Source organism: Nannospalax galili, unplaced genomic scaffold (assembly GCF_000622305.1).
Source record: "Nannospalax galili isolate Female #2095 unplaced genomic scaffold, S.galili_v1.0 scaffold919, whole genome shotgun sequence".
In the NCBI taxonomy this organism is placed as follows: domain Eukaryota; kingdom Metazoa; phylum Chordata; class Mammalia; order Rodentia; family Spalacidae; genus Nannospalax; species Nannospalax galili.
In genome coordinates this window covers 1449677-1466570 of record NW_008342543.1, presented here as the reverse complement: position 1 = coordinate 1466570, position 16894 = coordinate 1449677, and the positions used below count along the sequence as shown (strand labels likewise).

Below are 16894 nucleotides of genomic sequence, written 5' to 3'. Positions count from 1 at the left end.
GTGTGTGTGTGTGTGTGTGTGTGTGTGTGTGTGTGTGTGTATACTCATCTGTACAGCCATCTGAAAAAGCACAGATTAAAAAAAGAAACATTTTGGGAAAACAAATTGCTATATGAATTGAGGGGTCAATCGTCTCACTTAATTGCAATCAGGAGTCCACATTGATCTTATCTAGCACTTAATCCACATGCATGCCACAATCCACCATCCTCAATGAGGTTGATTCTCTTACAGGCCTCTCCCTCTAGGCAGTTAGATCACGTATTGGGACATTCCTGTGGAGTTCTGTTTGTCTCTGATTTTAATATTTAGAGCTTGAAATGTAGACGTTTTCTTTTGGTTAGTAATGATAGCATTTCACTGCTACCTCTTTAATTGTATATCTCTGTTCTTCCTTTCCAGAGGCCCTGGCCGTGGAAGAAACACTTTCTCAGCTGTGCTCAGAGTTACAGGTAATTACAGTGCTGACCCTGAGTCTGAAGGATGGAAATTACAGTACTGGACTAAGCCAGTTCTGCCTGCCACACAGCATGCCAGTCACTGAAGTCACAAGTTTTCCCAAAGAGAAAGAGTAGACTCAGACCCACAGGCACCAACTGTGACCTTGGGTGGGACCATCAAGTCTTTCTCCCTGAGGAAGGGAGGAGAGGCTTCTATTCCATAAACAAAGAAAGGGTCTGAGGCCACCTTGAGAAAGCTGACTGACAGTAAGGAAAGCTAGTCATGGTTTGAAAAGATGCAACTGGGCTTCATGGCTGTTCTAAGGAGGTGGGTTCAGAAATGACAGTGTTGGTATGATGTATGCATAGAGTCTGCTAATGCTAAGAGGTCATGCATTGGACACTGTGCACACTCAAGTGAAAGGGCTGATGGCTTCAACCCACAGAACAAGACAAGGTATCTCCAGATCCCTGGAAACATAAACTATCAGTCCAGATGGCCCGAAGGCCCAAGGGACTGTTCGCAGTGAAGCTAGTCGTGGGTCTGTAATAGTCTGCAAAGCAAGCAAGCACACAACTAAAAGCTGGGAAGCAAGAGGACCAGCTTTCCCACGGGTTCTAAAAGAAAGAGTGTGCTCTTCTCACTTTTTAGATTTTAGCTGGAGAAGGATGACTCAAGTCCTGTATAACAGGAAAAACCGTGTCGACCTTATGGCGGGGACCTGGTTGTAGCTTTGCAAAGCCAACAGTATGCACTTGCCAAGCTTGTGCTTACAAAGTATGTTTCAGACACACACTGTTGTGACTTACAAATTCACAGGATGTTTGTGTATCTAGTAGTGTGGGTAAGAGAGGGAAATCACATATGTGTGTTTGTATCTGTATATCTATGTGTATTTGTGTATATGCATATGTGTGTGTGTTTGTGTGCTTGTTTTTGTATGTATGTGTGTATCTGTATATAGGTGTGTATGTCTTTGTATTTGTATGTATGTGTGCATGTGTGTGTATATGTGTGTATGTATATTTGTATATGCATGCATGTATGTCTGTGTGTATATATGCATAAATGTGTGTATGTATATGTATGTGTATGTGTGTATGTATGTGTATGTGTGTATGTATGCATGTCTGTGACCTCCTAAATTTAGCATTTCTGCTGTTGCCACAGGATTCATTTTGTAACCACATTTCCTGCAGAATTTTGTTGTATAGGGGATGCAGAGGCATGAAGGTCAAGGTGGGAGGGTGAAGGGGTGAGCATTGCTCTGTTCCCTAGCTTCTCTTGAAGGCTGGTTGCAGTGGAGTGGCTCTGTAGTAACCCTCTCAAGTGATGCCACAGACTGGTAGTCTGGTTAGAAGTCAAACATTGCCACCTCATGGCAAGAAATGAGCAGCAGCTATGTGTTCATCCCAGCCTGGACACTGTGGATGGTGGAGGGCTGGGCCAGTTCAGGTGATTAAGGCATTGGAGAACCATCGATCTCCAGCAGGAGGGGATGGGAGGAGGGGCTTCTGATACATCTTTACTTGGTGTGAGAAGCCTACAAATGTTTACTAGGTTTCTCTTATGCACAGTTCACAGTTCACTTACCACCACAGACACTTGTACATACAAACACGGAAAAGCCCACCCAGGACTTGCAGCCTGGTGAGGAACTGTATTTTTTTTTCTGTGATGAGGCAGAATCTAGCTATAGAGTAGGTGTTGGAACTAGGAAGTATGAGCAAGGGTTAATGGAGCAGGGCAGCGGGGAGGGCCTGGTTCTGGCTGGGACGTGAAGGTTTCATGAAGGAGGGAAGAGGGGTCTCAGACACCATGGACGGAAGGGCCATGCAAGCGAGGTAACAGCAGAGTGAAGCGATGCCCAAATCACACCTGAGCACATTTACTAGTGATGCTGTAGCCTGGGGAACATGGAAGCCAAATGCAGGTATCAGGCAGGAAAGCTGGGCAGTAGCTCAGGCCGAGGAGGTGCTGAGGTCCTTCCTGTACAAGTTCATCAGAAAGGGGAGCATGCTCCTTCTCAAGGCTGGGAAGGGTCTTGGGACACTTGCAGAGTCACACTGGAAAGTAATGCTCCTTGTTTGTTTTGCTGACAATTTTTTGAAGAAATACAGATTTCTCTAAAATATAAATATTGTTCTCTACTTGTCCCTGTAAACTCTTGGGGAAATGCTCAGTTCTCAATAGTGTTTCCCAGAGCTGCTTCTTCCTAGCAAGAAGTAATAACTAGGTTGTCCACAGCACGGTCTGTGGGCTTTGTTCTGTTTCCTCCATTTGTTGGCTTTGGCCAAGCCTCTTGTAAGAGAGAGTCTTAGGTGATTTCCCTGTTACTGTGATAAAATACTCTATCCAAACACCTGGAAGGAGAATGGGTTTGTTCTGGCTCACAGTTACAGGAGGCTTTATACCATCCATCATGCTGGGGAAGTCATGGACGCTGGAGCTCAAGGCAGCAATCACACCACATCCCCCGGAAGCAGAGTGATGGAATGCTGTTGTAGGATTGACTTCCTCCATAGTCCAGGATCCCATCCACAATGTCTGGCAGGGGGTAGGAGAGATATTTCAGCCTCAGTTTACTTGAGCAAAATAGCCCCGCACAGGCATATCCAGAGATCTGTTTTCCAGATGATTCTAGAGTTCATCAGGTTGAACAATGAAATTAACCATCACTGAGGGTTTTCATTTAAGTCTGGAAGCATCCCAGGAGGCTGGTGGCCCCTATCAAAAGAGAAGATTCCCCAAGACCCTGCTACGGAGGAGCCGGCCTTGAGTTCATGGAGGCAGAGAGCAGGACAGGGTGCCAGAAAGACGGACGGACACTGAGGGTTTTCATTTAAGTCTGGAAGCATCCCAGGAGGCTGGTGGCCCAAGGGGAGCCCCTATCAAAAGAGAAGATTCCCCAAGACCCTGCTATGGAGGAGCTGGCCTTGAGCTCATGGAGGCAGAGAGCATGACAGGGTGCCAGAAGGACGATACATATACACACACACACACACACACACACACACACACACACACACACACCTTTCCTCTTGCTTTCAAATGATAAGTAGAAGAAATCAGTTATTAAGTGTGAATCCCGGAGTTCTCTCTACCGCCTTGCTGAACACAGTAATGTATCATCGAGGCCACTGTTAGCTCTTTCTTCCTGGTCCAGCCAATCTCATGGAAGTCCAGGACTAACTCTGCAGGGCATCTGAGAACTTGGATTATAGAGAGCCTGCCAGTGGTACAGAACTCAGCAACAGGCAAGTGGTTTGAACAACACCTCTCTATGTCTCCAAATACCTAATTTCTCCAATTTGATGTGTTTAAGGAATATATGGAGATCTTGTATAGTTCTGATTCATTTGGTATGTAGTAGAGCAGGAGATTCTTTAATAAATTTCCAAGAAATGTCTGTCACCTTAAAATGCATGTGTGATGATGCCCTCTGGTGGACATTCAGGAAGCCTTCGCTGCCTCTCTGCCCAGCCCTGCCATTCATGAGGCTGAGCCCAGGGTTTCTCCCTGCTGGGCCTGGGCCTCCCATGGGCAGTATAACTTTCCTCACTATCCTGGCTGTATTGAAAAACATCAGTCCTGAGGAGTATTGGGTCTTGGCAGCCATGCCCTTGGCCCTCCTATGACCTTCCCCAGCACAAAGAGCCTCCCATCCACACCCACATCCAGCACCACATCACAGGATTGCTGTATCTCCTGGGGCATCTTTTGTAACTGCATGCTCCTGTGGGACAGCGATGTAGAACATTTTGCTTGACAGAGCATCTCATATAGAAGTGTTTCAGTAATCATGGCCATCCACAAACTCACAGCTCTGTCCTGATTCAGACTCTGGTGGTTGTGATTACCCATAGGATGAGTCTGATTGCTTAGCACGGAAGGCAATACCACATAGTCATGTGATGCCCTCCCAGCTGTCCCTCATGTGCTTCTTCCCTCTAACACGCCCTGCGTTTCAGCAATTCTCTGGGATGAAACTGGACTCTTAACCCCAGGGCCTTTGTACTGTTGTCATCCACATTTTATTACTAACGTAATCCCCACCAGTCTGCCATGTTCCCTCTGAAGAGAGCCCTGTGAGAGGCCAGGATCTGAGAGCCCCTGGGATCACAGCTTCTCATGTTGAAGCTCTCTGTTCTGCTCACTGCTTAGTGAAGTGTCACAGTGTATGTCATTCTTCTCCCTTCATGGAGCAGTGAAGAGGCTGAGCCCTTGATACTGTCAGCAAAACGTACTATGAATTTGATAAATATTTGCAGAAGAAAAATCCTTTATACTGAGTACAATATTGTATAACTGTAATAATTCAACTGTAAACCTAAAAATTTACAGCCAATTTTGAAAGAGATGCATCCTACCTCAGGAAACCGTTATTGAATATGTCAATTGTGTTGTAATGATATGCTTCTTCTAAGTATGTTGTTATTAAATAAATCATTTTTAAAAATTAAAAAAAAAATCCAAGAAATCTCTGTTTAGCATCAGGAAGAAAACATTTCCCCAGAGCAACAAACTGAACTCGGGACAAGACCTTCATTTCATTGAATGGGCAAAATCTTCTCTGAAACGTTTGAACTTTCTCTTATCCCAGCCCCCGTTGATTCCCAGTCATGTAGTAGGTGGGTGTGTACATCTGCTGCTGTCCACTGCTGTGGACAAAGTCTGTGAGGGTCCCAAGCTTGGGTTTGAGGGTGGGGGCTCCTAAGTGAATGTGTAGGCCGAAGACCCCACATGGTTCATGAGTTTGTGATCGTGCCACCTGGACATATTAGTTTCCTAGTGCCATGTTACCCCATCTGTAAATAGGGTTGGTAACAATGGCACTGATTCTTTGGTTGGGTTTAAGTAATTAGATTTCTCTATAGAGTCTTGCAACCCTCAGTTCTCATATATCTAATGTTAGTCACACACACACACACACACACACACACACACACACACACACACGTATTCAGAAAGGAGTATGTGATAGAGTCAAGTGACAGGCCCATGCAACCGTATTAAGTATCAACTTGACACCTAGAAGGCACACCTCCGGGCACATCTGTGAGGCACTGCCTTTACTAAGGTTTGCCTCTGAGAACGTCTGTGAGAGATGGTCTTGACTGATTGATGTGGGACGACACACACACACACACACACACACACACACACACACACACACATACGTATTCAGAAAGGAGTATGTGATAGAGTCAAGTGACAGGCCCATGCGACCGTATTAAGTATCAACTTGACACCTAGAAGGCATATCTCCGGGCACATCTGTGAGGCATTGCCTTTACTAAGGTTTGCCTCTGAGAACGTCTGTGAGAGATGGTCTTGACTGATTGATGTGGGACGACCCATCTCGATGTGGACAGGACCTGCAAGCTGAACAGGACCACACATCCATCCCTCTGTGTTTTCTGATAGTAGGTGCAATGTGGCCATCTGCCTCGATGCGTACTGCCTTGACTTCCCCACTGTGATGGACTGTAACCTTTCTGAAACAGCAGTAGATACCATGGGTGTCTGAGTATACACATGTACATGCGTTTCTGTTCTCATGTATGTGTGAATGGGAGGGATTCTATCAAAGATGAGAACATGTAATCTGTTAGTCAGAGATTCTTGCTGTTGTGACAAATATCTGAGAAAAACAAAGGAGAAAATATTTATTCTGGGCCACGTTTTGAGAGGTTTTAGCCTATAATTCTGGCCTGCGTTGAGCCCCAGTACCTTGATAATCTGCAGTATTGTGGTAGAGGGTGTTCACATCGTGGTGACCAAGAAACACCACAAGAAAGAGGGTCCAACAGAGACCAGGATTAACCTTCAAAGGCATGACTCTGCTTCCTTCAGCTGGGTCTTACCACTGTTAACTTATTTCACATCGCCTGTCAGAATAATGTTACTAGCTAAGAACTAAATATTTAGCACATGAGCTTGTGAGGGTCACTTCATATCCAAAACACACACAAAGGTAGGACTCAGGGGTCAAGCAATGGTTACAACCCTGAAGTGCACGTTAGGATGACGTGGGAGGCATTTCAAATTCTTAGTGTCTGGGCTGCACCTCAGAGTTCCGAGATGGGCCCAGACTTCTGTGGATAGATGGACAGATGCCTCTCGGTGATTCTAATGTGCAACTGAGATGGAAAAGCATTGAAAAGAGCAGTTTGTTCAAGGACCAAGACTGCTCAAAATGCCTGCTCACCTTGAAGACGCAGTGCGGGCACCCCTTCCTTGGAAGCCTTCCACTGCCCATGACACTCAAAATACATATCTTTCACAGTAGTTTGAAAGTGTATTATGTTTAAGTACATAGCCACTAGAGAAACAAGAGTTTTGTCCAGGATGGCATACATTACTATTTGGCTTCCCAGAGTATAGCACACCCTGTCACACAGAACAAGCAAGGAGCAAAGAGCGAGGGACACAAGGGAGTGAATGTGGTTAAAGCCCAGATGACCACGGTGGTGGGAGTGGTCAAGGTAGGTAGCTGAGCCTTACTTTGGAGAGCTCACCTGTGACTCTCAGCCAAGCACTGTCAGCACTCAGCCAAGTTTGCTGACTTGTTAGCAGGCCAAGCCCCTCCCTCACCTGCTACAGAATGCCCTCCAAGTCTGTCATGTATAGTTACAGAGGTCCATGTGTCGGCATGCAGAGGAAAGTCCCCCCCTGGCTTAATTAGCAGCCTCTCTAACGTTACCTGAAGCCATTTCTATAATCAACTGAAGAGGGAATAAGTGTCCCAAAGACACATTTCATGAATAGCTTTTTTACTTTTCCAGATGCTGAACAACCCAGAGAAGATCGCTGAGCAGATCAGCAAGGACCTTGCTTGGCTGGCCTCCCATCTGATGGCTCTGTGGACCCAATTCCTGGACACAGTGACTCTGAACTCCCAAGTGACCACTTACCTCACTCAGGAGCATCATACCTTGAGGGTAAGTTGTAACCAAATCTAGCTGAATGCATTTACTCTCATGAGGAAGTTTTAAAGAGTTAGTTCAATGAACAAAATAAGTACGGGAGTGTCTCAATCTATAGATTTGAATAGTGGTCCTAGGTAATTGTGAACAATCAGTGTGATGTCATAAACTCATTTAGCCAACCAGATCTCTGCTCTGTCATTCAGAAAACACCCACTTTATCTATGTCTGATGATAGAAGAGCTTATCAAAAGGACTGTTACAAATTACTCAAAAAGTACTTAGAAAAAAAATGTTTTCAATGTAAGACAGCACCCATAGAGTATTTCTTTGCCATCAGCTTAGGAATGAATGCGTAGCTATTAATGCATATGGAATGATGTAGGTCTTCACATTACAGCGAGAAGAACAAGTACCTGAGGAGCGGAGTCCACAAGGTGCGTAACAGACACGTGTCTGGCCAAAAAAAAATGTTTTCAATGTAAGACAGCACCCATAGAGTATTTCTTTGCCATCAGCTTAGGAATGAATGCGTAGCTATTAATGCATATGGAATGATGTAGGTCTTCACATTACAGCGAGAAGAACAAGTACCTGAGGAGCGGAGTCCACAAGGTGCGTAACAGACACGTGTCTGGCCTTGGAAGTTCAGTATGTTGTGCATTTATTTATGACAGTTTGAAAAGATCTCACATTCCAGTAAAAAGAATAAAAACCTAAATACAGGGGCTGGAGAGACGGCTCAATGGTTAAGAGCACTATCTGTTCTTGCATAGGACCCAGGTTTGGTTCTGAGGACCCATAGGTTGGCTAACAACTGTCCATAATTCCAGTTCCAGGGGAGCTAGCACCCTCTTCTGGTCTCTCTGGACACCAGGCCTGCACATGGTGCACTTACATAATATAGACAACGCATTCATATGCATAAAGTAAAAATTTAAAAATCTAAATGTAGAAATTCTAGAAAGCAATAAAGAAGTGGATTTATAAGCACACACTAAACTGTTTGGGTTAAGAGCTCTGAAAGAGTGTAGGCAGCCCTAGAGAGTGGAAACCCTCCAGATGTGGACAGAGCTTTCCTCTATTAAAACGCCGTACTCAACTCTCAAGTTTGGAAACCCGAGGTCATACCGACCTTCAGAATTGAGGTGTTTGTAAACATTGTTATCCCTTAGGTGCGAAGGTTTTCTGAAGCATTCTTTTACACGGAGCACCAAAAACTTGCAGTCTTGACCTTTCAGGAGAACTTGTAAGTATAAATTGTGCAAGTGCTTCTCCCTGTAAAACGGCCTCCCAGGGGACTCGGCTCCATTGGTTCTGACATCCCTTTCTTTTCCTTTCTTGCTGTGAGACCAATAGCACGCTCCCCACTGCAGCTCAGTGTGCAATCCTGTGCAAGCAAAACGGTTACACACACCGCAGAGGCAGGAGTCATGGCTGGCAAACATGGTCGACAGCCAAAGCTTTCTTTTGTTGCACATCATTCTGGTTCTACACACAAAATCAAGACATCCTATGTCTCTAGAGTCCTCTGTGCTGAGTCCACTGCACAACAGAAGCAGGTGGAGTGGCCACAGCCCGTCTTAGAAAAGCCCAGTGCTGCAGTAGTTAAAGCATGTGTTCAGAAGAATAGTTCAGCCCGAGCTTCTGATTGGCAGGGCTGATGAGCCTTCTTCTAGAAAATGGAAAAATATTCAGGGAAGTTAGAGGTGTGATGGAAAAATGGGTCATCCCACCTCCCAGGCGCCCTTGAGTCCTTTACAAAATGTCTTGGTCCTCACCACACAAGTCCAAGGGTTTCGTCTTGGTTTTGAACAGTACATTTGCCTCAAGAACCAAAGCTTAGTGCAGTCCTGTTTGGGAGTCCATGGCATATCCAGCAGGAGAGGCAGGCGGGATTTGTGAGCTGCACACGGCAGACCTGGAGTCTTCGCTTTCATGGATCTGCTTCCTGTTTCCGGCCAGCTTCCATTTTGCTCACAAAGAACAGGGACATTTATAGTTTGCTCTTGGGTTCCAAGCAAACAGGGTACCAACGAAAATGTATCTGCTTGTGAAGGTAACTTGCTTAGACATCACTGGAGTCTTCTACCAGCTCATTCATTCATTCATTCATTCACTCATCCATTCATTCATTCATTCTAGAATTCAGCTGGAACTGGGTGACATGCTTTCTAAAACTAGCATTGGAAGAACTCTGTTAAATATAAATATAACTTTGAGGGTCTTTTAACAAAACATGGCAAATCAGGGTAAAACAACAACTTCTGCAGGTCATCACACTAGTAGAGAACGCTTAAAGTTTGTACAATGTTTAAGCCATGGCTGTGTTTCCGACAAGTGTGATCACATGTGGTGGTGAAAGCCACAGAGGTCACTGTTCTCTGTATTAGTTACTGTTCTCACCACTGTGATGAAATACCAAAGAAAACCACCTTAACAAATGATTTGTTTTGACTCACAGACTGACAGGTTATAGGTCACCTTGGAAGGGCAGGCACAGAGGCAGGAGTTTGAGGTAACTGGTCACATTGCATTAACAGTCAGGAAGCCGAGTAATAGATGCTGATGCTCACCCTGAATTCTCATTTCCCTGTACAGTCTGAGATCCCCAACCTACTGATGGTACTACACCCAGGGTAGAACATCACTCTTTAGCTGAACTTTGAAAAACTTCTCACAGACATGCCCAGAGGTGTATCACCTAAGTGATTCTAAACCCAGTGGAATTGATGATGGGAATTAATTATCACACTCTCCTTGAGCAGTGTACATGGAATTCCAAGTTTTCTAGCCACATGTGCCAAGTACTAATGGGACAAGGTTTAAACAACCTGAATTGAAGAGAGCCTGTTCCTCCCTCCAGTGGTGTGCAGTGAGCCATTCCCTGAGAAATTAATTCTCTGTTGTCAGTTTACTCTCCACTGGAGCTGGTTAGGATGGTTGGTTTTGAAACTGGTGCAATTTAGAACCATATAGGAAGGGGGCATTAAGAAGAGATTGCCTAGTTTCGGTTGGCCTGTGGGCATGTCTGGGGGCTTATCTTGATTAAGATAGTTGAAGTGGGAAGATTCACCCCTGTGATAACGTCACTCCTTGAGCAGAGGATCCGATCCTATAAGAGTTCAGAAGGCCAGCTGAACACTAGCATGCATGCACTGATTTAGAGGTCTCTGCTTTTGACTGTGGATGTGGTGTGACAGTTGTTTCAAGTCCCTGACATCTCGACTTTCCCACAACGATGGGTGTATACTGGGATTGTAAGCCAAATAAATCCTTTCTTCCTCTGGCTGATTTTATCAAGATATTTTATCACAGCATCAAGAAGGGGAATAGCACAGACTGGTGCTGAGAAGCGGGGCCTCTGCGGTGAGAACCTAACTGCGTAGCTTTCGGGCCTTTGGAACTGTTTTGTAGGAGGGATGGGAAGGAGTTTGGAACTTTGGGTCAGATAAGCTATTGATGCTGCAAGCAGAGCTTAATGGGATGTTGTGGTGAGAGCTGGAAAGACAGGAAAACAGAGAGAAGAAGCACAGAAGGACACCCAGCACATGACGTTTCAGAGTCCAGTAAGGACTAATGCGTGACTGAAATAGGGGCTATTTGTGGGATATTTTGGTCAGTAACTGGCTTTCTTCTGATCATGTCTTGAGAACTAGTCAATTTAAAGGTTTATTTGACTAAGGAAAGGTGTGTGGAATACTTAAAGCTTTAAACAAAGATAATGAAGGTAACAAAGCGTCTCTAACCAACGAGGAGAATCCCGGAGTTCTGCTTTGGGACAGTAGGGAAGTGTCCCGGAGGGTCATCATGGCGAAGCAGAGATGTGGTCCAAGCACGCCGTGCTAGTCCACCTGGCAGCAGACGTTAGTGGTCTCTTCCATGGAGTCCTGGTCTGGAGGACATGAAAGATGCAAGTTTGAGGTCATGGAGAGCAGCCAAGGCCAGGCGCTGTGTGGCAGGGCTGGGGTTGAAATCCCTGAGGAGAGGTGCTGGGAGACCACTGTGTGACGTTGTCAATGTGAAGGCTAAGTTGCGATGGAAACTCCAGGATACTGGAGCTGCCAGGACCGTGGGATATCTGCCAAGGGATGCTGCAGGCCTTGAGGGGACCTGGCCCAAGCACACAAGAGAATCTGTTTGTGCTGCCAGCAACCATGGGAGCAGGGCTACCCAAGCCTTTCAGAGCCCAGGTGATGACATTATAAGCACCAGATGCTGAATGGGGAGATGTAAAATTTGGTGCTTGCCCTGCTAGATTCTGGTCTTGTTTTGATATGATTGTTTCATGCTAAACCAAAATTGTTGCCTTTTTAGAATAAGGATATTTATTCTGCGCAGTTGTATGATGGAATTATCTAACCTGTTTTGGACTTTATAGGAGATCACTGTTAAGAGACTTTAGACTTTTGTAGACTTTGAATTTTCAAAGCCTCTCGGGACTTTCAAAGTCGGACTATATTTTATATTGTGATTAGTGCAGGACTTTGCAATAGGGATAGAAGATAATGACATAAAATGACGTGATGTGTGCCAGGCTGACTAGGGAAGAGTTGTGATATTTGGTTTTTATTGTCAGTGTGACACAATTTTGAGTCACCTGGGAAAGCAGTCTTTATGGGAAATGGTCTAGATTAGGTTGGCCTGTGGGTATGTCACAGGGGAGTACCCTGATTGCACAAATTGAGGAGAGAACTCCCAACTACTGTGGGGAACGTCATTTCTTGGCAGTAAAGCCTGCCTTGTATGAAACTGGAGAAAGCCAGCTGGTTGCTAGCATGCATTCATTCATTACTCTCTGCTCTGGACTGTGGATGTTATGTGACTAGTAGCTTCAAGCCACTACTACATTGACTTTCCCACAGTGATAGAGTGTAGCCTAGAATTGTAAGCCAAACAAATCTTTCTCCCTTCAGTAGCTTTTGACAGGGTATTTTGTCCTAGCAACAGGAAAGGAAACTAATAAAGTAATTTAGTTTCATTAACCACACAAGTATCAAATGTAAAAGTTGAAATGACGAAGTGGAGAGAGATATGCCCCATTTCTTCAAGTCACCCTCACCTGACCTCAAGACAAAACTGCATGAGATAGGGACTCATTTTGATAAAGTAATGAGATAAAATCTTTCTCAAGACATGACACTTAGCCTCTCTCTGAAGCTATAGTAATGATGTGGTAGACATTTCCTTAGGCAGAGGGAATAACTTCTTTAATGTTTGGACTGACTTGGGAACATCCAGTTTGAGCAGCTACAAAACTGCCTGAATAGCTGGGATGGAGAGAGCAGAGGGGCGGGAGAGGCGAGCCCATATGGGGCCTATGGACCACAGAAATAATTCTGATTTATAATAATTTCAATTGGCTCATACCTTTAAACTGAAAATGAAGTTAGGCCTTAGCATTTCAAACCACATATACTTTATTTCCCGATTCTGTAGCTTATGATACACATAGATGACATTAAGCTCATTCCTGAACTTTAGCTGGTCCTTAGGCGATTCCTTCATTCAAAAAATGCCTATTTATTGTGGCTATGTTCTGAATACTATTTTATTTGAGCAGTAAACCAAACAAATTCCCTCCATATAAATTAATAGATATGTTAAGTTGTAGAGGTGGATAGTGTTGTGTCAACTTCTATAACAGGGAAGCTGAGACAGCACTTTAACTTTCACATGTGTTGATAATCCTAACATTGTTTGACTTTTTTGTTTTGTTTTGTTTTTTTGAGACAGGGTCTCCCTTTAGCTCCAGCTGTCCTGGAACTCACTATGTAGACCAGGTTGGCCTTGAACTCACAAAGATCCACCTGCCTCTGCCTCCCTAATGCTGGGATTAAAGGCGTGCACCACCACGCCTGGCCTGTTTGACTTTGTAAAAGTCATTCATTCTGGGACTGGGGATGGCTCAGTAAAACAACTTCCATGCAAGTATGAAGATCTGCATCCCGAGGCCCAGGCCCCATGTAAAAACCCAGGTGTGATAGCATGCGCCTGTAACATGCACTGTGGAGGAAGAGACAGGATCAGGATGATCATTAGAGCTTGCTGGCAGCCAGCCTAAGCTGAATCAGTGGACTTTAGGTTCAGAATGACAAAGCCCACAGTAGTCTTTGTACAAACCGGAGAACCAGAGAAAGTAGGAGTATGCTTAGCCCAAACCTGAAGACCCTAGGTCCAGGGGAGCTGATGGTGTCTCAGTTTATGGCTGAGGCCCGAGAACCTGAAGAATAGAGGTGCTGGTGTGAGCCCCAGGGTCCTAAGTTGGAGAACCTGGAGTTCTGCTGCCCAAGGGCAAGGGAAAAAGATATTCTGGGAAGTATTCACTCTGCACATACATAGTCCATCCAGGCCTTCAGCCTATGGATGGTACCCATCCACAATGAAGTTGGATCAGGATGCTACTCAGTCCACCTCCTCTGAGACCATCGTCTTCCAGCAATACCATCATGTACCCAGAAACCCAGTGGCAGGACAGAGTACAGACTGACAGAAACAAAATCTTACTTTAATAACCAGAAAAGAACATTCAAATAATTGAACATTCAGAATTACACAGTTTCAACATCAAGAGCTTTGGATAAGAGGGAAAATGTCTCCTCATATTTAGTGCATATTCATGTGAAATGTGCATACGATAAATACCATCCCTATGTGTGTACTGAACCTGCCCCTATTTTGTTGAGTCTGACAGATGCATAGAGAAGTTGTTTTGGACCTGTGCAGAGTTAATCCATTATCTTGTTGCTCGACAGGGGCAGATGGCCTGCAAGGCTGAGGGTGTTCAGAGTTTAGGCTTCTCATAAAGATCAACTGATGCAGGCAGACGCTTGCTACGCCAGCTCAATTCTCCTCCCAAACTCACAGTTCCGTGAGGCCCTCTTATTCCTTGGGGGAAAATGATTGAGTTGTTAATATTTTCTTTATAACATAACTGAACTCACTGCTTTCTGCAGGGACTCCAGAAGGGAATAAATGTCACATTTCATCCCAAACTTTGATTAGAAATTAGTAGCTCCTTCAGACTCTGGAATTAAGTTCTCATTGGTGGGGGCTGTTTAGTTCGTGAAGAACAACTGTAGGCTTCCTATGACCACCACAGAGATGAATAAACAAAAAGGTTGTTTCCTGAATTATGGGAACTCACACACTAATCAAAGCTGTCAGTATCTATGTAAGCATTTACTTAAAATCTAATTTAGGTGTATGTTTTTATTTTTATTGAATTTTTGAACATCTTAAAAATGGCCCAGATGTTAAGGAGAATAAGTGAGAGATGCTGGACTAATGGATAAGGAAATTAAATTTTTCCCTCCAAAGTACAAATTTTAGAATGGTAGCCACTTATTACTTCGGCATTCCACTAGCATCATGCTTATGGTATATATCTTACCCAGGCTCAATCTAGCACACCAACACCATCACCTGCCTGTTCCATAGCATAGCACACTATGGCTTTGAGAGCTGATGTAGGTAGATGGGAAGAGAGGTGCATGGTCATCACTGGGGTCTGTTAAACACATTCTGGATGCTTTCCTGGTGTAGGAATGGTATAGAAACTCTACTGGAAGCTTCCAGTGCTGTCTGGATGCTCACCTGTTCATGTATTCCACAGGATACAGACCCACAGCCAGCTATCTTTGGACATCCGGAACTCAGAGTACCTCACCAGTATGCCCCCGCTGCCCGCAGAGTGCCTGGACATTGACGGTGACTGGAACACCCTGCCCGTTATCTTTGAGGACAGATATGTGGATTGCCCTGTGACAGGTTTGTCTTCTTATGCTGTTTTGGAAAGACTCAAGAATAAGGCTTTCCTGAGGCTTGCTGGCTGTGGCCATTCACGTCCCAGTAGCTGTGAGAGCCAATGACATAACTCTTTCCTTAGTGCCTAGAGGGGAAAGAACACCTAAGGTAAAGTTAATTGTGTGGAATGACTATTTTGGTGACACTAACAAATCAGTCTAATGACAGCAGTTATAGGAACCTTCCCTCCTGGTCCTTCTGGAGAATTTTGCCTGGTGTTCATGTTTTTACATACAGAATGGGAAACACACACACACACACACACACACACACACACTCACACACTCACACACACACACTCACACACACACACTCACACACACACGATCCTTTGTTACCTCAGTCCTAACCAGCAGTCCTGTCTGACTGAACTTTAATAGCACTGGATTCTACTTTGTTGGTTTCTTGAGTTACGGTCTTTCTAGATCACTAAACCTGGCCTGATACTACATAGCAAAAGTGTCTGCTTTATGCCACAAGGCAGACCCAGGACTTGAAAGTGGGGTGCATGTCTATGGTAATTCATGAGTGAACAATTCATTTCTGGAGGAAAATAGAATGTTTGTATGTACCACGTGTGTCCAAGTATCCAGCATGGATGTACGATTTCTCAGTGCACCTGTAGGCCAACCACAGTGACTGGACATGAAGTGAAATCCCTTTTCTGTCCTCTCCGGCAATATGACCATGGACACAACTAGGACCAAAAATGCCAAGCCTCACTTTGGAGGTTTAACCCAGTGCTTCCTCTCTTGTCTTGTGAATCTTCTCATGCAATTGCAGGGGAAGAAACTGAGGCTTAGGAAGTATGGGTGTCAGCAAAGAACATTCAACTTCTCAACTCCAGAGCCCAGCCTCTTTCACTTTCTTGAGGTGTTTTAATTCCCTTTCAGACATAGGAGCCTATCATTTTATAGAATCAATCAAAATGGCTGTTTCAGAATTCTACAGCCTGAGACTGGTATCTACAGCCCGAGACTGGTACGATGTGTGAAATCTAGCCGACTTCCAAGAACCCTGCAAACTTCAATCATAAACTTGGTTTCCAGTGTGTTCTGACCTCTAGTGTCAAACCAGGTGTATGACAAGTAAAATGTACCAGGTTATACTGACTGCCTACCCAACTAGTCAAAGTAGGTTTTAAATAACGCATGGTGTGTGTGTGTGTGTGGCATGTGATTGCATTAATGCATACATTTTATAGTTATATACTTTACAAAGAATTATTTAAGGGCTCCCAAAGCAATTATCAGACTCTATTATTTTCTCTATCAGAATTTGTTGTAGATGTTTTCTCTAGTCTTTCAAGAAGTATTCTAGTGAACATACATTTCAGTTTTTCATATGTGATTCTAGCATATATTTTATTTTTCTAATTCAACTCACTTTCTCTCTTAGTCTGTGGCATCAGCTGAAAAACTGCATCTCATTTGTCCATCCACTGCTTTCCATCTATATCACACACTTTGAGTCCTAACAGCACTAGATATGGCAGGGGAGGCCTTTCTGAGGACATTTGCCCAGGCTGGCTCTTGAAGAACATCCGTTCTTCATACCCGCTGTCCCAGTTTCATGTCTGGTGCTGTGATAAAAGACACTGATTTAAAAAAATCTGCTTGTGAGAGAAAGGGGCTTATTTGAGCATACAGGTTAAAGTCCATCATTGTGGGGAGCTAAGGCGGGAGCCTCTCACAGCTGGTCACATCATGTCCACAGCC

The 16894-nt window shown here is 44.5% G+C and overlaps 1 protein-coding gene across 2 annotated transcripts in view; it reads left to right on the top strand.

Moving 5' to 3' along the window:
• The window catches only part of Fam135b (family with sequence similarity 135 member B), a 325309-nt gene that overhangs the window by 286134 nt on the left and 22281 nt on the right, over positions 1-16894 (top strand). For both annotated transcript variants that reach the window (XM_008838576.2, XM_008838577.1), the window contains exons 9-12: positions 403-452; positions 7230-7385; positions 8546-8619; positions 14986-15140. In XM_008838576.2, the coding sequence (XP_008836798.1) occupies positions 403-452; positions 7230-7385; positions 8546-8619; positions 14986-15140 (435 nt within the window). The remainder of the gene's footprint in view (positions 1-402; positions 453-7229; positions 7386-8545; positions 8620-14985; positions 15141-16894) is intronic.